This window comes from Anguilla rostrata, chromosome 5 (assembly GCF_018555375.3).
Source record: "Anguilla rostrata isolate EN2019 chromosome 5, ASM1855537v3, whole genome shotgun sequence".
NCBI classification, from domain to species: Eukaryota; Metazoa; Chordata; class Actinopteri; order Anguilliformes; family Anguillidae; genus Anguilla; species Anguilla rostrata.
In genome coordinates this window covers 59,712,256-59,736,986 of record NC_057937.1, presented here as the reverse complement: position 1 = coordinate 59,736,986, position 24,731 = coordinate 59,712,256, and the positions used below count along the sequence as shown (strand labels likewise).

At 44.3% G+C, this 24,731-nt stretch overlaps 1 protein-coding gene across 5 annotated transcripts in view; it reads left to right on the top strand.

Moving 5' to 3' along the window:
• LOC135255816 (follistatin-related protein 5-like) overlaps positions 1-24,731 on the top strand; it is a 174,632-nt gene that overhangs the window by 96,129 nt on the left and 53,772 nt on the right. For all 5 annotated transcript variants that reach the window (XM_064337489.1, XM_064337487.1, XM_064337486.1 and 2 more), the window contains exons 5-6: positions 3,708-3,907; positions 6,972-7,092. In XM_064337489.1, coding sequence (XP_064193559.1) covers positions 3,708-3,907; positions 6,972-7,092 — 321 coding nt within the window. The remainder of the gene's footprint in view (positions 1-3,707; positions 3,908-6,971; positions 7,093-24,731) is intronic.

The following is a 24,731-nucleotide window of genomic DNA, read 5'->3' as shown; positions in this document are numbered from 1 at the left end:
GACCAAAGCCATGCCTCAAAACAAGGCTATAGTCCCGAAAGTAAATAAAAAAAGGGACGCAAACTTAAACAAATATCAACTCCTTTACATCAGAATCTTCCAACAAGCCATGAAAACTGCATTTCTACCCGATTCCTCGGTTGGCTGGTATTCCACGATCGCTTGTGAAATTCTGGGGAGGTTAAATGTGGAATAATAATACGCTTGTTTGTGAAGGAAGAATTCTATACTATTTTTCTAAAGTGGTCAAATGCATTCTGGTCATTTGAAACTTTTTAACGATCCAGTTTTTTTGAGAATACGGGCGCGATCGTACCCACGACGTGTCACTTCCTGTAGATCACTCGGATTATGAAGAGACACTCCGCAGTAAAAGAGACTTCCAAAGACTGGCATTCGGCCCGTGTAAGGAGTGTGTTGTTAGACATCTGCTCTCACCATTCCGTCGTGTGATATTTTTCTGTTTGCTTATATGTAGAGCACATAACCCCCTGATCCGTAGCAGGCTGGCTACAGCTCATATCTGACAGCTGAGACAGTTGTGTTGCGTTTCCTCTCCAGAAGGACGCACCTCGTGCGATGTTTTCAGCTGGATTTTTCCTGCAAGGTACGAGAACGCTAGCACCGTGCTCGGCACACACACACACACACACACACACACACCGAACTGTGAAAGTCCCCTAGCAACCACAGAGGTAGTGTGGAAGTCGCGCTTGACGAAAGTGAAATGCAGCTGTGGTTGGTTTTTTTTTTTCCCCCCTGTGATGTGCTTCAAGCGGGTTCAGTGTTTGGAGGTAAATGTGGAAGGTTTTTTTTTTTAAAGTATGAAATTGGTTTGTCAGTTCAACGCGGGGGCATAGGTGGAAATAGATTAAAGGTAAATTCCTCATTGATTGTCAGGACATTTTGTAATGGACGAAGAGCATTCTTAATGGCTGTCACAGTGTTCCAGGGCAGGCGGTAGAGGCAGAGATCGTTGTCCAGGCTTGACACAGTGCTGTCAGGCTACTCTGTGGTTGGCGGATAAATAATAAATCTGGATGGGATTTGGAAGCTGTGCTGATGTGTGTTCGTGTTAGCTGTGTGTGTCTGTACCGTTCAGCAGGAGTCTGGAAACGCCAGGGCTGTCTGTCACCTACGGGACACATTTTCTACTAATGGATCTTTTTTTAGTGCATGGGGAATTAACGTTTTTTTTTCCTGTTCAGTTGATTATGGTGCATTAAAGGTGTGACTTCATACCTTCTTCATACCATTTTTTGTGAAGCAGGTCTCTGGTTAGAAATTAGGCGGATTTGTCCCAGAAACCAAATAGTATGCGTGTGTGTTTGTGTGGTGAGCAACACTGTGACTCTCCCCTCTTCATGTTTTACTGGTGCTGCTAGTCAGGGCCATCGTGGGGGGGGGGGGGGGGGGCACTGGGTATGTTGTCCCGGGCCCTGGAGGAAGGGGGAGGGCGGGTCAAATTCACTCTCTAAAAAGTGTACATTTGACACCAACTGTAGTCATAGGAATCCCGGATGGGAACAAAATGTCCTCTGTTGGAGTCAAATTCGAACCGTCAGCCGTTCAGAGTTGATTTTCACACTTGATTTTTACTGTGTGTAACGGAAGCCTTATTGGTTTAACCACACAGGCCCTAGCGCCACGCACGGGTGCTGAGAAATTAATATCAGCTCTGTTAGAGACAAATTTACACTCACAGAGTTATATTAACAGAGGCTGCGATGCCCCCGGCATCCTTTCTCTCGGCGAGGGGGGAGGTTCTTCACCACAAGCACAGCTCCCGAGCCAGCTAGCGACAAGGGGGGGGCACATTCACCCGCTGCTCCGTAGCTGGAGGGAAACGGCCCTAAATATTTCATAAAGCCCCCCGCCCACACCCGATGGCTTTCTGAAGTATCTCTCAGAAATGAGATTAGGGGGAGGCGATGTCCCAGTGTGTCTGAACCCAATTTCTCTCGGTCCCCCCCATCTACCCGCAGAGAGGTACCGTACGTGGTTAATCGTAAAAAAAAAAAAAGAAGAAGAAGAGAGAGAGAGAAACGGTGATTATTGTGGAGGAGGAGACGATGTCTGCAGCTGTAAGCTACAGCTCCGTAGACGCTGCTTGCGCTCAGTCAGTCGGTGGAGAGCCCGTTCCCGCTCTCTGGGGGCTCTGGGTGAGGTAGCGTAGCGTAGCTCTCCTCTCCGCGCCCGACGCCTCTGAGGAAGAGGAAGTACCTCGCTCCCTGCTGGCTGTCGGGAGGATGTCGCTTCGCTTCGTGACGGGCGACGTGCAGGAGAGCGCTGCAACAGGTGATACCTGTCGGGGATGAAACGCGTGCGAATCAGAAACCGCCTCGACGCTGTCAGTGGGACTCCTCTCTGGTGCCTGGGAGAGCAAGGTGTAGATTTCAGGCGCACTACCACAGACCACATGCTGCAGAAATCTTTTTTTTTTTTTTCTTTTGCTTTCTCCGTTCGGTATTTCTTTCCTTATTATTATTATTATTATTGAGAAATCTGTGCACATTTAAATTGTTGAAATGGAACGTTAGATTTCTGAGAAAAAAACTAAATACAATATGTGTAGTACTAGATAGAATGTGCAATGAACCAAAGAATGGACTATTTTTGTTTTGCATAAATTTGATCTGAAAGAAATACATTCCCTTGGGTGGATTGGATTTGATATGTTGGTGTGTGTGAGTCGGGGGGGGGGGATAACTGCCACCATACACAGTCAAATGTCCAGTGTTGGTTCAACTCTAACAATGTTGATTCAACTCTTAAATTAACTCTTAACAGATAACATTTTGGTCCCACTCTGGAATGTCTGTTGAGTGTTGAATTAACAACTGGACATTTTACTCTGTAGAGGCTCCAGCTGTTGGTATAAAAAAAAAACAAAAGAAAAAACGCTGTTTATTTCAGTCATTGTATTTCACCTCCAGATGTCATTTCTTCATGGATTCCGCTCTATCCCCCGAGACCCCTCTCGTCCGGCTCACGGCCCGGCTCCTCGGCCTTCTCTCCACCGAACCCTTCTCTTCTTCGGCTGCTGTGCGATGACACGAGCCGCCCGCACACCTCAGAGCTTCGCCACGACTTCGTCTCCGTTTTTTTTAACGCCGCCCCTGCGTTTCCTCCCGCCGCGAGATCGTGCTCTTCACACCTTCTTTTCCACCTTCCGTTCATTCTGCTCTTTTACCTTTCTTCATGGCGCTTTTTCCTCCCCTATCTGAAGGTTTTTTTTTTTTTTTTTTTTTTACCCTTTAAGCGACCTTTTCAAAATAGTAATAAAAAAAAGAAATCTAATTAGATATTACTTTGGTATGTCAAATCAAAAGATGTGCTTTTGAATAGTGAAAAATAGTCCGTCGTCTCTTATATGAGAAGTGAGGATGTGATCATTCAGTGCATTTGGAAGAAAGAAAGAAAAAACCCTGATCCTGTTCATTAAATGTTTGCTAAAAGCTTAATATCTCTGCGTGGCCCAGCTCTCCTCATTCTCTGAGTTAGTCTTTTTAAAAGTTGTCTGGGTAAATATCCGTTTGAAAAAAAATATTTTGAAAAAAAATAAATAAAAAGCAAAAAAACATTCTGTGTTATTCCTGTATTCAGTGTGGTATGAATGCACATTTTACACTAACAAACTAAAACATCAGACCACCCGCTTTAGCTTTGAAAGCCCAACCAGCTTCACTTCCTGTGTGCCCCTGCAGGAGACAAATGCAGACCCACTGACTACAGGAAGCTGAAGAACAAAATGGTGGACGCGCAGAGGCAGAGGCACCTGAGAGAGGAGGACAACGAAGGGTGGAGCCGGGACAAAATGGCGCTGAGGAGGATGCTGGTGGATCAGATGTTCAAACGCTTCGACGTGGACGGGAGCGGCCTCGTGGACAGCACCGAGCTGTCGCTGGTAAGCAGGCCCAAAAAAAAAGAACAGAAAAGTGTGTCACTGCATTATCAGCCACGCGCGGTAATGCTGTTGTAATGACTTTAAGAAGTAGGGAGCAGCGAAGTGTTCAGTGGTGATTTAACAAGAGTTTAAATCATGCGTAACGAGGCACGGTGACTAACGGGATTTCGGGAATGGCAGTTTAAAATGTGATTTTTTAAATAGTGAAATTGCAGGAGTCCTGTGCCCAGCCCCTGTCCCTGTGTGTCGTTTCTCTAGGATAGCCTCTTTTACAGTATGTTAAACATACTGGTAGAGCACACCTGGCTCTAATACGTATTTATCTTGGATTCAAATACTTTTCTGTGCTCTCTTGATCTTGCCTGCCTTGTAATTGAGCCTGCCAATATGTCCAGAAGGCGGGGGTTCGCACTTTTTGAGTGTATTTCATTGGTTCCAAATTACACCAGACAACATCAATAGAGCACAGAAAAGTATTTGAATCCAAAACAAATGCGTATTTGACCCAGGTCTGTGGCCGAGCCATGAACACGTCTCTCTGCCGATGGGAGACTGCAGAACTCTTGAGTGATTTTATGACAGGTCTTTGAAAGACAGTAGAAGAGAGGGCCATATTATCTTTTGCGCCTGGCTCAGCTGTACGGACTCAAGTAAAGTTCTGGTCTATGGGGGGGCTGCTGTGTGCCTCATTCGGGTAAGGCACTGTGCTGTTCACTGCCTTTTAAGGCCATGCTCTGTGCAAGCTTACAGTAGCTGGAGCTCGCCTGCAGTGGCGAGCATTGGAAACAGGAAAATGACAAGGCTTTGTTGGGCTGAATGGCCTGTTCTCATCATTTTGTTTTGTTTTGTGCTGTGTTATTATTTTATGTTATGATAAGTTGTGTTGTGTTATGTTGTGTTATGCTGTTATGTTATGTTATGTTATTTTATGTTATGCCAAGTGAAAAGAAGCAGACTGGCAACACCACAGTGGGTACCGAATTTATAAAACTAAAGTTGTGGTTTCTAGGGAAGGAAATTTAATTTGCTCATGGGCTCATTGACTCTAAAAAAATAAAAAATAAAAACAATAGTTAAATTATGTAAAATATTCATTTTAAAGTATGGAAACCACAGGGGGTTTATAATCTATTTTTTAGATTTCTTCTCATGCAGTAAATAAAAAGTCTGCTTTTACATTTAGATTGTTTCTAAATATTTTGTCACAATGGTGTTTAATGATAGCAAGGAAAGGAAGAATAACTTTGCAAGGCGCAATATCGCAGTTATAAAACTTAACCCAAAAGACCAATTAAAGTTCTTTTTATTATTTATTTTGTTGTTACATTGCTGCCTACTTTGGGATTTTTACAGCTGTGACTTTTAAACCCTTCTCAGCCGCGCCTCCCATCAATTTTGGGACGGCCCACGCTGTAACTGCCTCCAAGAAGCCCCGCCCCTCTTCGCCTAAGCTAATGTGTGACTATAATTCTGGCACAAAATGGCCGCCGCTCTGTGCCGTGGGTGGGGGGTTGACGTGAGCTTTTCCCCTTCAGTCTAAAGTGCTCTGGGATGCCATGGGATGAAAAGCTCAGTTCCAGTCCCATTACCGCGTATTCTTCAGATTATGCACTGCCAGCCGCCTCTTCCTTCCGCGTCTGCCGCCGACTGGTTCCTTGCAGCTCCCCCGGGTTCCCATGACGACCAAAGGATTCCCTATTGCACAGTGATACAGGAGATGTCACACACAGTATGTTGTTGCCGACGGAAACTCTGCCTCCGGGGCGATGCTTTGGCCAATAGCGGCAGGTCCTGGCTGCAGTCGGCAACTCTAGTATGGAAATTATATATTTCTGCTGCAGCTACGTGGAAAATATAAATGTGCAATATATTTAAAAGCTCTCTTATAAAAATGGAATATACTGTGACACATTTATAAAAGTGTGGAAAATATAACAATACAGAATATTTCAAAGCTCTCTTAGAAAAAAGTGGAATATACTGTGATATAAATATGTGAAAAATATCATGAGAAATATATTTCATAGCTCACTTATGTAAATGGATTTCACTGTTATATGTCATAAATATGTGTAGAATATCAAGACATTTAAAATAAATTAAAAAAATGTATTACTGTGCATCAAAATGAACAAACTGAATGTCCCAGTACCCCATGATTATCATTATTTCCATTTCAGGAGACAATTTTATGGAACTAGTCTGCAGTTTGCTTAACATTTGTGGTCGACACTGTGAAATTTAAAAAAAATTCTTTGAAAGGATCTCTGTATAACGTTGGAGAGAAAGATGAGCCCAGGCCAGTTTTTTTTTTTTTTTTTTTACTTTTTCTTCCCAACCACCTATGATATTTACGCAGTTCTCACTCTGACAGCAGAGCTGACCCGGCATTAATAATGAATGCACTTTACTTGCCGTCGCTGTCTTTCTTTGCGTTCGCCCTGGATCGTGTGCGTGCGCGCATCAGAGATGCTTGCGTGGGCTATCGAACGCGCATTAGCCTGGACGAGGAAAGAGAAGGAAAACTCCCTCCCAACCTTTATGCTTCACTGAGATTCATCATACGAGCCTCACTTTGTTTACACCCCGCGATAGCAGAGCAGAGTTTTTACCTGTCATACGCTGAAATGCCGTTAGAGACCCAGAGTCTGGTCGCTCCGCTCCGCTTTCTAAGGAGGGGATTAAGATACGATCTGAGGGGAAATACAGCGAGGGAAATAAATTATAAATAAACGTAAATAATGTAGTTATTCGTGAAAGCAGAATTTGCTTTAAATCAGTATTCATAACTGTTTACAAGCCCCGCACGTAAGGGGCCCCAGAGAGAATCGACAATGTACCCCACCACCCCACCCCCCACCTTTTCCTCGTTCTGCGATGACAGTCACCCCCCCACCACCTCCTCCTCCGTGATCTCAATCTCCCCTCCCCCTGCTTAGAATAGGCCCAAAACTTTGTATTAGGCCCCCAAGCAATGTATCTGAAACTCTTGAAACTTCATTTGGCAGTAATAGCAGCACTGTATCCCATTTACATCGTATCTCAATTCTTCTACTTCTCACAGATAGTCAAACAGCAGGGCCCGTTCAAAGACTTCTCCGACTGCACGCCGTTTGACCTTCTGAAGTTCGACGACGGCAACGCTGACAAACACTTATCCAAGGAAGAGTTCTACGTGGCATTTGGTAAGCGGGTTGGGGGCGGGTGGGGGGGGGGTTGTCTCTGATCGTTTGGCACAAATCTGTTCTCTTTTGGTTTTTTATTTTGAGAGAGATACGACGCCGTTCGCAGCGCTGACGCTTCTGGGGAGGGGGGCGTCTGCTGAAAAGGCATCGGTATTTCACACGTGTCGCTTGGCAACGCAATAAAAGTGCAAATGCGAGGCAATTTCCGCGCTCCTTCATCATATCACCGGAGGAGCTGTCCTCACGCTCTTTTTGAGCGGCTTCATTTGAAACGGCAGTTTGTTTGTTCTGGCGGCATTGCCTACGGGCGAGCCGGGAAGTGCTTCCCTACACCTGTCCACTGATACAGCATTATCGCAGGTACATACCTGCAACACCTGTCCACTGGTACAGCATTATCACAGGTACATACTGTACCTGCAACACCTGTCCACTGGTACAGCATTATCACAGCTACATACCTGCAACGCCTGTCCACTGGTACAGCATTATCACAGGTACAGCATTATCACAGCTACATACCTGCAACGCCTGTCCACTGGTACAGCATTATCACAGGTACATACCTGCAACACCTGTCCACTGGTACAGCATTATCACAGGTACATACTGTACGTGCAACACCTGTCCACTGGTACAGCATTATCACAGGTACATACTGTACCTGCAACACCTGTCCACTGGTACAGCATTATCACAGGTACATATATCCATCTAAAAATCTATCTGTTCATTGAAAATATACAGAGGCCCTTGTAGTTATAGCTGTAGTACAAAGTACCTTAGGTGACCCATGAGCAGTAATATGTTGGGTGTTAAGTCAACTCTGATAGCTCATTAAGTTCTAATATCATACATTTAATTCTGATATAGTGCATTTATCTATGACAGAGCACATGTACGGATGTTGCACATTTAGCTCTGAGAGCACATTTAAGTCTGATAGAGTATATTTAACTCTGATTGCGTACATTTCAGTCTGATATACTGTAGTACATTTGACTCTCATATAGTGCATGTAGCTCCGATGGACCACATTTAAGTCTGATAGAGTATATTTAACTATGATTGTGCACATTTTAGCCTGATATAGCACATTTGACTCTCATATGGTACATTTAGCTCTGATAGAGCTCATTTAGGTTGGATATTGTACATTTGACCCCTGTTTGTCTAAGATGAGCTATTTAAAGTGCCTGGAAGTTGAATAACAGCACTGGACATTTCGCTGTCTTTCACACATTTTAGACAGCTCTGTTCTGTACCTTTTGTCACTTACTCTGGTGTAACTTCTAAGCAAAAATCAGAGTGTGTGTGTGTGTGTTTGACATGACAGCTTAATTATGACATTCATCACTGCCAAGAGGATCTGGCAGGAAGCATTAATTCTGTGTGCAAAAAGGCCTCCGAATGATGAGAATATTTGACAGCAACTGTGAGGACATCTTTTTCATACCGGCATGGGAGAACTGCAGAGTCCTTTCCAGTTCCCCTTTTTGTCCCTGTCAGACATTGGCATTGAAATGCTTTTGTTTTTTTTTTCATCTATTTACGATTTACTGTGTGCGCTCTCAAAAAGGATGGCTTAACATCCAGTATGATTTTTATGATACTACTTTTGTGTTCCTTTCAGCACATTTTGTGTCAAAGCTACATTTAAAGTGACACAAATTTTATCCTTTAAGTGTGTGAGTGAATGGTGTGTGTGCCCTGCAATGGACTGGCGAGTTGTCCAGCGTGTATTCCTGCCTCTCGCCCACTGCATGCTGGGATAGTCTCCAGCACCTCCTGTGACCCTGACCAGGAATACTTTGGGTTAGATAATGGATGAATTACTATTTCAATTATATCCGTCCATAAATTAGCCTCCGTAAATGTAATTAAATCATAGGTGTAAATAAAGTTTCGGTGAATTTCACCAAAACAACAAAACGGCATATTGAACAGCATATTTCGCAGTCGTTAGCCGATGTCTATATCCATCTGTGTTCTAATGAGCTGGATGACTCCACATCCTATGCTAATCGCCAGGTTGCAATTAAAATGAATCAATATTTATAAAGTGAGTGTAAACAAGTTCCAAGTGTTGATGATTCCATCATGCACTCGTTGTGTGTCAGTCTATTGATAATTGCTAATCAGATTAATAAGTCTCTAGATGAAGTCATTTACTAGCCACAGAAAAATGATCTTCAGGAAAAAAAAACAAAAAAAAAACGGTCATATCACATCCATGGCAAGACGAAGCTGTCACATAATTCGTTTCGGGAGAAAATAGCAGAGAAATATTTATCTCTGCGCTAAAAGAATTGGCAGAATACGACAGGTTAAATTAAGGGCTTCTCAAATGTTGGCTACTTCGCAGCCGTGGCAGCTGTTCAGAGCTGCGAAGTTTTTGGCAGAGGGACTAATTTCAAACGGCGCTCTGGTCTCCGAGTTTTCTGGGCGGGCAGCATTGTTGGCGGCGACCTTCACCCCTTTTTTAAACGGATCTGACAGGAAGACCGAACAGGAAGTCACGGTCGCCGTGGCGACGAGCTCGGGGGTGCGCCAGATCGCCCCTTTGAGCCTCCGCTCTCGTAGCGGGCGATCGCTGATCTGACGCCGCGGCCCGTGGCCGTCCGTCAAAATCCCCCGCGTCTTTTTTACGAACGCGTTTCGTTTCGTTTGTTTTTAAATTAAACAAATAAGCACATTAAAAAAAAACGGTGATAAACGAACAAATGGTGAAATCAGACCGTGCCTTTCGGGCACCTTAAAGATGAAAGATGTCTAATTAAATTTTAACTCCCCGACTCTCGCCCGACAAGAAATGTCTTTTAATGTCTTTTTTTTTTTTTTGCGGGGTGGATTCTCTTGAGTTATTTAGGTCGGGTTAGAGAGTGGTCAGCTAATTAAGAACCAGACATGAATCGTTCTCCCTGCGGCGGCCATTTTGGATCCAGCAGGTGGGTCACAGGAAATGTAATAACATAATGATACGTTTTCAGCCGACTTAAATGGATGGGTGTTTTTTTTTTTCCTTTCTGTCACACATTTAAAAGCACTGTGATGGAATTGTAATGCGTCTGTAGATATTCCCTGTTGACAGGCACTGGCATTTAATTCAAATTAAATGGCATTTAATTAGAATATGAAGGCTAGTCGACGCCGCGTCCGTGTGTGTGTGTGTGTGTGTGTGTGTGTGTGCGCCATATAGCCCACCACTCTGAATTGATGAAAGATTCAGAGTGCTTGCACTGCAGCGGATGAATGGCACATTTAAATCTATATTTACTCATTTGGCAGACATTGTTCTCCAGCGGGACTTACTATACATAAGTGTGTGCCTGACGTTTTAGGCAACAAAGAACAGCTTTACTTACCACCGTGAACATGGTAAAGAACAGCCTTATTTACCACCGTGGACATGGTAAAGAACAGCTTTACTTACCGTGGGCACTGTAAAAAGCAGCTTTACTTGCCATAGGCAAGAGTAAAGAACAGCTTTACTTCCCATGGGTACAGGTAAAGAACAGCTTTACTTCCCGTGGGTATAGGTAGAGAATAGCTTTACTTACCATGGGCACTATAAAGAACAGCTTTACCTCCCATGGGTACAGGTAAAGAACAGCTTTACTTCTCTTGGGTACAGGTAAAGGACAGCTTTACCTCCCATGGGTACAGGTAAAGAACAGCTTTACTTCCCATGGGTATAGGTAAAGAACAGCTTTACTTACCATGGGCACTGTAAAGAACAGCTTTACTTCCCTTGGGTACAGGTAAAGAACAGCTTTACTTACCATGGGTACACGTAAAGAACAGCTTTACCTCCCATGGGCACTGTAAAGAACAGCTTTACTTACCATGGGTTTAGGTAAAGAACAGCTTTACTTCCCTTGGGTACAGGTAAAGAACAGCTTTACTTCCTTTGGGTACAGGTAAAGAACAGCTTTACTCACCATGGGCACTGTAAAGAACAGCTTTACTTACCGTGGGTTTAGGCAAAGAACAGCAAGCGACAGGGCAGCGAATGAGCATCTCACTGAAAACACACTGCAGCCAGAAACAGTCGCTGCCGGAGCCAGCTGGCTAAACGCCCCTCTGATTGTAGTGCTGGAGCCAAGGCCTGTCTCGTATCGCGCAGCACGCGGTAACAAACACGAATCTGAGTCTCTGCTCTCCCTGACGGCACTCCACCGCCATGTCAGGCTGAACCCCTTTCATTCTTTTTTTTTGCGTAACGTGAGAGGAAAGCAGGGGGCTTCGAGAGGACTCGTACAGCCAGTGGCGTCGGCTGTGACCGTGGAGAGGTTTTTATTCCAAATGCTTTCGTGCTTTTCTGCTGAATGGGTTCGTTTTTTTATTTATTTTTTTTTTTTTTCACTGTGCGTGCGTGTGTGTCTGGGAAAGGCAGCTTATGGACAACAACAACAACCAAAAAAAAAAAAAGAATGTTATATTAACCAGATGTACTAGTGCATTAGTGCTTTAAAAGCTAAATCTACTGGAAAACCACCTCGTGCGCTAGAAATGGAATTTAAGGGTGGAACCCGTCGAGACGTTCGCGGCGGCGGCGCCTGTAAATGGTTATTTCTGCATTAGCTTTTGCCCTTCGGCAGGCAGTAATGAAAGCCTGTGAGTGCTGAATCGCCTGTTCCCTCTGAGGTAGCGGTAGCGTAGCGGCTATGTGCGTTCCCTTAAAAAGCCCCCCGGAGCCTCTTCCCCACCGCCTTATTTGTTTGCTCGGGGAAAATTCTTTAAAAAACACAGCCGCTTTCAGCGGTGTTCCTGCCGTCGTGCCCTCATGTGCATGCGCCTTAATGCGCAGAGTGTGTTCCTACGAGCCGACTGCCGTCCGTGTTATTTATGGCAGTGTTTATTCTTCAAGCAAGTCGAAAGGTGTTCTCGACGTTGAAAATATCTTTTTTTTTTCCAGAAAGGTTGCCACTTTTTCTTGGATTGTTCTTCTTTTTCTCTAATTCGGTCAATTAGAGAATGAAAAGAAATAACCTGCGAATGTGACCAATCATAATTAGCTTTTTCATAAGCAGGGTTACAACCCTACTGAAACACAATGACATAAGTCCGCTTGCCTGCAGCTCCTGCCCTTTTCACGAAATATCTAAAAGTTCCCTTTTGATTCCTGTTTTTTCCCCCCCCCTTACACTTTCTATCAAGCGTTCCACTACAGCCGTGTTAATGCAGTGTGCTTAGCCAATCACATTCTCGCCGGCTGCCCTACGTAGTTCTGATTGGTTGGTCCAAATGGCTCACTTGTGTGGTGCATGAGTGGTGCCAATTCCAATTTCAAAAAGCTAACGCTACAGTTGGCAAGCCACTGACAATCTTACTCAGTGTTGCTGGTTTAGTAAAGTTAAAGAGATCCCCATTAACAGCTTACGTGCTGTTATACAAATAATGTGTAATTTTAATGGTTAAACATGTTGTGTGCAGTAATGCTAATATATGAATTCACCAGTGAAGCTAGCTGCTGATCGATAGCTGGCAGAGTAGTGGGGTTATAAGATAAAAGATAAAAACAATACAGGTTGACTATAACTATCAATGCAGTGCTTCTGGAGTGCAATTCTAATTTGGCGGCAATAGCGATTCTAACACGAACGGTTACTGATCAACAACAACAGAAGAAATAATAATAACAACTATCTGTATAGTACTTTTATAAACCAATTATTCTAACAGACATTATTCTAGTTATATTATGTAGTTCTCCATGCCCAGTATTTCTAATGGAAAATGTTTTTTTTTTTTTTTTTTTAAATCAATGAATAAAAGCACATTTTAAAATGGACGCTTTGTTTGTTTCTCTCTCTCTCTCGGAGGGAGTAGAGAAGAAGAGGAGCGAAGGCAGCATTTGTCCGTCTTGTCTGCTGTCAAGCTGTTTGGGGATTATAAGCGCTTCAGTTGCACTGGCCTCGCTCGGATAGCAGAGCTGATATCGAGAAAACAACAAAGCCAATCAGCACTGTCGTACGTTAGTGTCGACTCACGATTCAGCCAATGGCGAGCTGGCCTGTTGATACAACACATCTATTGCATTTTGTCCTTTCTGTAGCCACTGCTGCAGCATAAACAGTGAGATGGGTTTTTTTTTTTTTTTTTTAAACCTGTGACAATCAGGATGAGTGGATTCAGTTTTGCCTATTTATGATGATAATAATACTTTTGACCGTGCAAAATTTATGTTTGGTACATTAGCGCATAGTTACATTACGCCACAGGCATTTAGCAGACGCTCTTATCCAGAGTGACTTACACAACTTTTTTTTACACAACATTTCCATTGCATCCTTTTATACAGCTGGATATATACTGAAGCAATGCAGGTTACGTACCTTGCTCAAGGGTACAACGGCAGTGTCCCACCCGGGAACCAAACCTGTGACCTTTTACAAGACCAGCACCTTACCTACTATGCTACACTGTCGCCCATCAATGTACTTTGGATGAAACATTTAATGAAACATTTAAGTAATTCAATTAAATCTTTTTTCTGAGACATTGCAAAAAAAAAAATAATAATAATGAAGACTTTAAAATGGATTTAGAAAGGATTGTGGTGTTTGCTCACTGATACACTGTGTAAGAATGATGCAGATGTCTTTCATTGATCTCGCGAAGTCATCTGCCGTTCAAATCTCAGATGTTAAGCTTTCGCTGGCAGCCGATGCTGGCACCAAATCCTCCATGTTTACTGAGACTTGTTTCCGCTCACAGATTCTGACTAGACTTGGCTTTTGTGAACACGCAGCAGTGATCCTGTTGTGTTGTCACTAAATCTGTCCCAGTTTTGTATTCTCATAGCCAGGTTAATATTCTTCATGAATTGCCAAAATCTAAGTACATGGCAACCGATGTTTTGGAGCCATCCCCAAAAAAAAGAAACTGTGTCCCACCATCCCCCACTTCCTGTATCTGTGCATGAGTAATCCAGGAGCTTGTCGTTCCAGGAATCCAATTAATAATTTGTGCGCTTGACCTGTCACTCACATTGTCCATTGCAGTGTTTGTGGAAATGTGCATGCAGTGTCACCCATATCGAACTGTGTGTTTCCTTGCGATATGTAGTAAACTTCGTGAAAGCATTGTGATTTGTTTTTATTAAATCTTCAGTAATGAAGATGTGTCTGAGGAACATAACAGCCATTGTTCGCAGCGTTGCAGTCTGGGATACATGCATCACATTTACATGATCAAAGTGACAATGTAAATTAGGTTTCATTCTCCTGTGGATAGTGAATTAATATAACTGAATACGTACTGATTGACTGATTTAATAATTTAATAAAGATGTACTAATAAACAAAACAACATGCTGCACACAGACACACACACACCGAGAGAGCGAGAGAGAGAGAGAGAAAGAGAACTGATTAACTGAAGGTACAGTGCAGCGGCTTGCAGCTTGTTCTTGTTTTTTAATTGTAAGTTATTTGTTATAAAAAGGGCAAAGCCTCTGTGTTCTGCGTTGCGTTCTGCTATTCCAACAGCAGGACCAGCAGGGCTCATTTTACAGGACACTGAAAGCAAGGACAGGAGTATATGTGGGAAAAAAAAGGAAATACTGTAGAAACTGTCTGCATTTCAGGAGGCGGTGGTTCTGATGATATTGGTGGGGGGGGTGGGGGATGTGTTCAGGATGCGAGTGTTGTTATGTTCTCCCCTGTGGTTGTTATGTTGTCACCTGCTCGTGTGACTGGGGTAGTGGGGCTGGGTAGGGGGCCGTTGGGGGGTGGGGGGGGGAGGGGAGTTCACAGAAGCTTCCAGATGTTTTTTTTTTTCTCCAGCTCATGAAATATTCCGTGCGTCTCGCCGGGACCGTACCTGTTTTATTTTTACAACAGGTGCGTCCAGAGGCTGCGTAGCAACACGGCGACGGAGAGCCGGGCGGAACGCGGCGCGCGTATCCGCTCAGCCGAGACCCGCCGCCGTCCATTTTGGACTAATCCCCGGCGTGTAAAAGCCGTGGCGGCCGGGGGCCGTGTTCGGCTCGCAGAAATCACGCTTTGCTTTGCCGTTAGTAAATGGCGGTAGCGTACGCCGCCGGGGGTCGGAGAAAGGGGGGCTGGCGCGAAGACCCGCTTCATCATCAACCCCCCGTCTGTGCTTCTGGGGGATTAGTCCGTGAGAGCGGTTTTTGCGCGCGGACGGGTACTGTTTTAAAACGAAACACCTGGGGGGAGAGACGTCATCGGCTTCTGCGACGTGCTTCCGCTCTGGGGGAAATGTGGATGGTTCACTTGTTTTTGTTTCATGCCTTAGATTATGATGTTTATTTATGTATTTATTTACTTGCAGTTTTATTGTAATTATAATGCATAGATCAGCGGCCAGGTCCGCAACACATAACATGCAAGCATAATAAATTTAATGCATGTGCTGCTACTGCTATTAGTACTTTGAAGAAGAAAAAGATGAAGATCTGGAAAGCCTACTTTTTTAAATGATCGATTTAAGCTATCAAATGTTACCGATGTTACCTGTTAAAGATTCAATTTGATTTAACTAGCACTAAGCCAAAGGTTAAATGGAATTGTTACTGATATATTTTTTTTTAAGTTCCTGCGTATTTCACTGTTTTCAAATCAACCAAATACAAAACAAACTACAATTCTAACTGGATAACCTAATAATGTATCTCAGGAAACAAAAAGGATAATCATCCTCAGCTAATAATAATAACTAATAACTGGTGAGTTTTCTCCAGGTACTCCGGATTCCTCCCACAGTCCAAAGACATGCAGGTCAGGCTAATTGGAAACTCTAAATTTGCCCCTAGGTATGAGTGTGTGAGAGAATGCTGTGCGATAGATTGGCAACCTGTCCAGCGTGTATTCCTGCCTCTCGCCCCAATGCACGCTGGGATAGGCTCCAGCATCCCCTGCGACCCTGCCCAGGATAAGCGGGCATCGATAATGGATGGATGGATGGATGGGATGGGGGGATAGTCATTTTCAGGGTTTGCAGAAGGAAGAGAGAGCCGTAGTCAGCCTCGCGCTCTCGGGTAGTGTAATGGCCTCTCTCGCCTGTACCTTTACTCTCTGTCTGAGGCTTTCATTAAATCTGAAAGTGCTTTTTTTCCCCATTTTGTTTGAGTCATTACCAGTCAGAATTATCCAGCCTGATGCTTAATGAGTGGATTGTCAAGCTGCTAAATTGGTTAATTCAGGCTGCTCCCTTTGATATGGAGTACGCTCTCCTCTTTAAAATTAAATTTTTTTAAAAAATTTTAAGAGAAGATTGTATATTCCCCACAGAGTCACCAGATAAAGCAGATGCTTTTTGTGAAGGAAGATTTTATTCACTGGAGGCACTGCAGTGAGAAATAATGATCATTCACATTCTGGAGATACTCACAGAAAACCTTTACAGTCCAAAAAAAAAAAAAAACACCTCAGGGGTTGGAAAAACAGGTCTTGGACTCTTGGAAATGTATAACTCTTTTCGGATGAGTCGTATATCAGTCTAACTCAATTTGCACTACATTACCATAACATTTATCTGTCTGATATAATTTCCTTTTATGTTATGGTATACATGTATTATCGTACGAGCGGCGAGAAGTCTTCTTGGATCAGCGTACATACGTTCTTGGGGATTCACCCACCCCTCTACATCTTGCAAAATTCATGTGATGGTGGCTGGGATTCGTAAAAAGGCATTGTCTGAGTGGTTACTGCAAAAGCTTAAACTTTTCCTTGTTCCATTCCTCATGGTACTTTAACATGCGGGAGCTGTCAGCAGCGGCAAAGGTAGAGTAATGGGTAGGGAGCCTGGCTTATAACAGAGGTTGCAGGTTCAATTCCCAGGTGGGGGCGGTACTGTTGCTGTAGCCTTGAGCAAGGTACTTAAAACCTGAAATGCTTCGATAAAAAAAAAAAACATATATTCAAAACATTTTTACAGTAAATACATATATAGGTGTGTAAACGGATTAGTAATTTTATTTTTAAATAAAGAACTGGAGCTGTCACAGTGAGTATGGGCCTCTGCTAGAGGCCTAAAATGTGTAGGAAATGTAGGAGTTGGGTATTGAGGGGTATGAGAGACATGTTGGTCACTGGATTGTGGCTGCCGCATCACGAGCGAAGATGGAGTATGTGACCGTGAATTCCTTCAGTGCTTCAGTGGGGCGACATAGCTCAGGACGTAAGAGCGCTTGTCTGGCAGTTGGAGGGCTGCCCGTTCGATCCCCCGCCCTGGGCGTGTCGGAGTGTCCCTGAGCCAAGACCCCTAACCCCTAATTGCTCTGGTGAATTTGAAGCATCAATTGTAAATGGACTGCATTTATATAGCGCTTTTATCCAAAGCGCTTTACAATTGATGCCTCTCATTCACCAGAGCAGTTAGGGATTAGGCGTTAGGTGTCTTGCTCAAGGACACTTCGACATGCCCAGGGCAGGGTTTGAACCGGCAACCCTCCGACTGCCAGACAATCGGTCTTACCTCCTGAGCTATGTCGCCCCAATTGTAAAGCGCTTTGGATAAAAGCGCTATATAAATGCAGTCCATTTACCATTCGCTGTATGCTTTTTGTTCAGGCAGTGGTTGGAAACTCAATACAAATTACTGGGCAAAATGTGTACGGCGGTGCTGTCCCCTTTTTTAAATGCGTATCCAGTAGCGACGTAGCTGGATATTAGCCTTCTCAGGTGGTCACATCCAAGGTAATTTCATACCAGGGTTCCCGCTGCTATCTGTTAACTCAATTGTCACATTAGCCGTTAGGGATCCAGCGGCTACTTTGCACCTGCTCAAGAGCACTACGCCATTTTTACCACTATGCTTTCATTCTGTGCAGCGCCAAACTGACACACGAATGTACCGCAATGGACTGCAGTGTAAGTTGGCCTTGAGTAACATAGTGTAGGTGGTTGTGGTGTTTACGATTTAAAAGACGAATGTACTGTAATGGACTGCAGTGTAAGTTGGCCTTGAGTAACATAACGTAGGTGGTTGTGGTGTTTACGATTTAAAAGACGAATGGACTGTAATGGACTGCAGTGTAAGTTGGCCTTGAGTAACATACTGTAGGTGGTTGTGGTGTTTACGATTTAAAAGACGAATGTACTGTAATGGACTGCAGTGTAAGTTGGCCTTGAGTAACATACTGTAGGTGGTTGTGGTGTTTACGATTTAAAAGACGAATGTACTATAATGGACTGCAGTGTAAGTTGGCCTTGAGTAACATACCGTAGGTGGTTGTGGTGTTTACGATTTAAAAGACGAATGTACTGTAATGGACTGCAGTGTAAGTTGGCCTTGAGTAACATACCGTAGGTGGTTGTGGTGTTTACGATTTAAAAGACGAATGTACTGTAATGGACTGCAGTGTAAGTTGGCCTTGAGTAACATACCGTAGGTGGCTGTGATGTTTACGATTTAAAAGACGAATGTACTGTAATGGACTGCAGTGTAAGTTGGCCTTGAGTAACATACCGTAGGTGGCTGTGATGTTTACGATTTAAAAGACGAATGTACTGTAATGGACTGCAAAGTAAGTTGGCCTTGAGTAACATACTGTAGGTGGTTGTGGTGTTTACGATTTTTTTTTTAAATTAATGTTTGAGCAGTGTCTCGGCTGTCCATCAAACCTCTAACGCCATCCCCGGGTCCCAGAGAGCCACGGGTTCCGAATTGTCTTTGATGTTGCCCGGCACTTAATTGATGAAATAAAGAAGTCGTTCACGCAGTTAAATGGCCTGTCTTCTACGGTCTGAGCATCTTATTCAAATGTGAAAACTAAAAAGCAGCACACCCCTGCAGGGCCAGATCCAGCCGCTCCTCTTACCTCCTCTCTCCACTTCATTTCAGCAAATGAAGTGTTTCAGATTAACCTGATTTCACAGAACACAACATGTCTCTTTTAAATACCAGGCTTTAAAAAAATAAAAAAATAAAAAAATTATGTACGGGATGCGTCTACATACAGCACCTTAGATAATGGCCTTTGTTAATATATTTGCTAATAATGATTTATAAACAGTACAATGTTACTGAGGACCTTCCTTATAGAAAACTTGAAAAATAATTTATGTATGAATTTTCTTAAATTCATGCTATATTTACATTACTAGCTTCCATATGTTGAAATAGGCTACATGAATAGCCTTCATGTTACATGTGCGTCCGATCAATTTTATTCTGTGGCCTTCATGTAACGTGTAATTACACGTATACTTTTTCTCACCCATTTAGGAATGGCCATTGATATGTTTCTCGGCACCGTGTTGCCACGACGCCCTAATGTCAATTCAGACGAACAGAGGAGACGAGCGTGCGCTCTTTCCGCGGAAAAGTGTGTGATGTCATCCAGCCGCCGCTTCTTATCGCCTCTCGCTCACACAGACGTGAGTCAGAGGAAGACACCTCATGTGCCACTTAACGCAGGGACTCGTGGGGATGCGACTGAACACCGGAGGGGGCGGGGGGCGGGGGTGTAGGTGGGGGCGAGGGGGGGGGGGGGGTGTTGCTGCTGCACGGTGAGGGTGAGAAGCTGTCACCCTCCCGGCTGGCTGACTTAATTTGTATGTCGCTCTCTGGGGGGGGGGTCTACCAGCCACCACGGTCGTCACCCCTAACACTGTCCAAAATCTATCCACGTGCCAAAACACCGCCCCATTGCCTAAGCAGAATGGCTCATCCAGCAGCCACGAGTCATACTAAATGTACGTAGCCTTTTGTCTGTGTTGTACTACCAAATCCAATTCATCATGAATAATGGTCCTCATCCTCATTTTGTTTAGGATTAATGACAAGTAACAGGAGATGGTGCTTAATAAAGGCTTTTACTAATGGTTTGTTAACTCATCTCGTACCGTTATGCTTTTTTGTTTTTTTTTTAAACGTGCGTTTAGATTTTAGTTTCCCAAAGTTTCATACGTATTCGTACGAAAGCAACATGGCCGCTCCTTCCTCTCGGTAGCCGTAGCGGTAACGTTTGGCCTGAGGCCGGTTCCTCGTTCCACGCCCCACCTCACAATTTAATCTTTTTGAGCCTTGCGCTCATTAAGGGTCATACAGCAAACTGGCCGAGGGCATTAACGACGCATCCGTCCGTATTCATTAAAAAATCATTAGGCGTCCATTATACCCCTGAGAGGTATTGTGCTGTTTCAGAGGGCTGCGGAGGGGGTCATAGCAATGGCTTATCCTATGCAGTGCGCGGCTCTGTGCGGAGCGATAACTCTCGAACCCTGTTCCCCTTTTTCTCCTTCTCTTGGTGGGCTCGCTTCACAGACGCGCCTCGAAGCGGCACAGAATGTAATTTTTTATTTTATTTTTATTATTATTTTTTTAAGATACAGTTAGACGGCAGTCCCAAATATAGCCCGGGCTCAGCGTCGCACGGATAAGAGCGTGTCGCACGTTAGCGCCGCTCAGAGCGCTCGTGTGCTTTCCTGGCTATGACGTGACGTGTTTCAAAATAACGGAAATAGGTAAAGTCCCCCCCCCCCCCCCCAACCCCTCCACACCTTACCTCCGATGTCGTTTTCACGCTTACGTCAGTCTGTGAGTTCTCCCTCAAGGTTGGGGCTGTTGAACAGAATCCTGCCATCAGCGGCTTCTTAAATCAGGTAGCTGTGCGACAACGTAGCGTTGGAAACCAGGTGCAAAGAATTAGCCATGCACAGTTATGCCACGAGCTGTGACACGATAGGCCGCGTTACCTGTCATCGGTTTCATCCGTGAAAGATACGCGGCGGGTTTATTTTAACATCGTCGTCCCGGTTTCAGAATCGCCTGTGACTCGAGCGCCAAGTGCCGACTGCAGACGAAACACAAATTAGTTTCATAACGTAATAATATAACATAATGACGGGAACAGGCCATTCAACCCGACAATGCCCGCCATTTTGTTTTTGACTAAATTAGTGCTTTGATTTATTTTAGTCCTGCTTACACTATAACTGCTTTCTGTTATCATAAACCAAAAACTGACGTTCCGGTTAATAGGTGACGTGGGTAAACAATAATGTAATTTTCCTTTGACAGAAATATGTTATTACACTTTTTGTGATAATGAATGCTAGCATTAGTTTTTTGTTTCCTTTTCGCTGCAAAGTTATTTATATTCACAAACATAGTCTAGTAATTTCCGATGTTTTTTCGCTTACTTTTTTTACTCTGTGCTGTCTCCCTGAGGATTCTGGCAATGGGCAGTTTGTGGGCTTAATGCCAAACAAAGAGTAACGATGACAAATGAGGGCCTTCTCAGTGAGATCTCGCCACACAATGCCTTCAAACTGTTTAAATTCGGTTTGTTCAACGGTTTTTTTTATTTGTGTGAACTTCCGTGAAAGCTTACGCTTTTGCGTCCAATCACGACTGCCAATCACCGTATGCGTTTACCCGCTAACGACGAATTGCTTTACAGATCTATCGATCGAGACGAATCAAAACAGCCGTTGTTGTCTTGTCTGTAGCGCTAGGCAACAAGCGGCCCGCGATACTGTCGCCGCTGTGTGCAGTTTGTCGTGTATGTGTCCTCCTCCAACGAGCAGTTTGAAACACATCCGTTTCTTGTTGTCGTGGACGTTGGCATGGAAATTAAAAATGACTTTGGTGGAAGGACCTGGGATGGGAAGAAAAAAAGAAAACGGTGGAACGAAGATGGCGGGGCGGGAGCGTAGAAAGTTAATTAAAGGCAGAGTGATTTAGGGATTACGTCTGACACGAGTACCCACACAATCATGCGCCGTCACAGACGACAGGAAACGCATCACACCCCGTTTTTACACGGCAGAGGTCGGGAGGACGAAGTCATATGAAAGTCTCCTGGTGGTTATGACATCACAGCTTTTGGCCGCCCGATTGGTGCGATCCTCTGGGCCGGTTGAGCGGAGAGCCAATCACGTCTCAGAGACTTATGCTATTATTGATCCCTGCCCCGCCCCAGTCCAAACAGTTAACACCAAGTCACCTTTTCCATTGCTTCATTTAACTTTCTTGTGATATATGCTACAGAATGTGGGTTACCCCAGGCAAAGCAATAAGAATATGATTAGTTCTCTCCTTGGACGGGGACTTTGGTCTGTGGTCACTAATCATATCTCCTTCATTCATTTTCATTAAAGTATCATTGGATGTCTTTATCTGGTAGCGGTAAGAAAAATGACACAGTTTGAAAGGTTGCAGCAGGGGAATAGCCACACTTTGGCCACTGTGTGGAGCAGCTAGCAAGGAACATCTATCAAAACTCCGAGGAGGCCAACCCTAGCAGACACGCACACCCACACTCACGCACACACACACACACACACACACACCCACACTCACGCACACGCACACACACACACACACGCACACCCACACTCTCACACACACACACACACACACACATACACTTAGACACACACACACATGTACCTGCACACACACACACACATACACTTAGACACACACACACATTACTCACACACACACACACACACACACACACACAACACATAACATCACACAACGTTTGCCACCAGCCACCCCCATCCACATACACCCTAACTGACACACACCACATAACACGCACACGCGCCGACAGCAGCCATCAGCACACCACACTCCTGCTCCACACACACATATACACACACACACACACACACACAGACAAAATCAGCAGACAAGTTTTTTTTTCCGGTTTCTCGTTCCCGGTCCCTCCTCGTTAACCGCCCAATCCCAGCCGAAGGCCCGCCATACTGCCTGTCCCAAATTTAAGACGAGGGTCCAAAGCAGATCAAGCATTCACCCTCGGGTTTATTCATCCGTGCTAATGTCGGCTCCCCGTGGGGCAGCCTCGTCCCCCCATGGAAGGTCCCGGACTCGGCGGTTCCAGTCCTGAGCCCCATTACGCCGGGTTATTAATGGAGTAACGGCACTGAAGGTCGCCCCGGCAGCGGTGTCGAGCCCCTGATGCCGGCTCGCGCGTCCAGCTCGCACCATCTCTTCGAGACGGGGTGGCTATGGTACCCGCGCCCTGTGGCTGTTTGATAGTGAGTAGAAGTTTGCGATGTAGGTTTAAGGTCTTCAGCATTTCCCTGGCTTTTTTTTTTTTACGCGCTCACTGCAAAGGAAACCAACACTTCTGTTTGAAGTACAAACGCGGTATTGTATCCTAAAACAGTCCGGATTCATGATTGGTTTTTTTTCCCCGTACGTTTTCTTGCAGGTGTTTAGTTTAACACGCCAAACATTCACAGGGCAGACGAGTTCGTTTCTTTCAAAAAATGCCTTTGGTCAACCCTATTTTTTGAAGTTGAAATTCCTTTGTTGCTCACGGAAAGATTCCGGGTGTGTGTTGTGGTCGATGACCTCATCGTCATTTGCGGTAAAGTGGGGGGGGGGGGGGCAGGTGGGTACCGGTGAACCGGCAGTGAAACGGTAACCGTCGGAAACGATAAAACTCCACACACCGCGGATGTAGAGCAATGGGCCACAAAGTATTGGATTTACCAAAGCAGTCATTGTTTCTCATTCACAGTTTAGGGATTAACTCAGCATTTCCTCATATATATCGACATTAGAGAGAGAGAGAGAGAGAGAGAGAGATAGAGGGAGAGATAGAGAGAGATAGAGGTAGAGACAGGGAAGGAGATAGAGAGAGCGAAAGAGCTAGAGAGATGGAGAGAAAGAGAGAGAGTCACAAATTAAACTCAGCCATGCTGCTAATTTCTTAGACAAAATCCCCGCAGATTTATTTGATATCGTTCCTCCGTGATGCTGCTCTCTGAAGCTTCGGGGGGGGACACCGCATGATGAATTGCCTGTCAGTTTCCGGACAATTAAATATAATGAAGTTACTGCGGCATTCGACAGCGGAAATGTATAAATGTGACCCGATTTGCATCTGCTTGTGAGCCATAAAAAACAAATACATAAAAGCCTCGTGCCCGGGTTTTCAAAAAATGTTCTGGTGAGAAATTGTCGCGCGAGGCCTTGGTGTTTGAGCGTGTCATAGCCCGTTTGTTTTTGCAGGGCCATGAATGAATAGTCTTAAGCTCACCACGCACTTCCTGGTTTGAATCCTGGCTGGGGCCTTTTCTGTGTGTTTGAGTGTGTGGTTTCAGTCCAAAGACATGCAGGTTAGGTTAATTGGAGAGTCTGTATTGCCTAGGCGTGAGCTTTGGGTGTATTCCAGCCTCTCACCCAATGCATGCTGGGATAGGCTCCAGCACCACCCCCCAATGACCCTGGCCAGGATAAGTGGGTTAGATAATGGATAATAAATGGATGGACTGCCTGGCATTAGTTAGAGGTTTTTTTTTCTTTTTTTTTTTATAATGTAGACCGGGTCACACTGCTGTGTCATCACACTGCTGTACAGATCACCCCTCTGGGGCTCTCCACGCCTGGAGTAGGAGTGCATTTTAACCTAATAAAGAGCTGCAATTAAGTTGTCACTGGCAGAGAAATGTCAGACCAGTTAGTCTCTTTTAATTACGGCCGTTTTAATTGCATACAGTGCCATGTTAATGCACTTTTTTGTTCTTTAAAAAAAAATTTTTTTTTTTTACAACAATTGTTCTTCTTAAAACTCGTTAGGTTTTAACATTTTTGGAATTTAGCAGACTCTTTTATTCAGAAGGACTTACACAGATTACATTTTTACACACGGTCCATTTTTTTTTTTTTTTAGCAACACC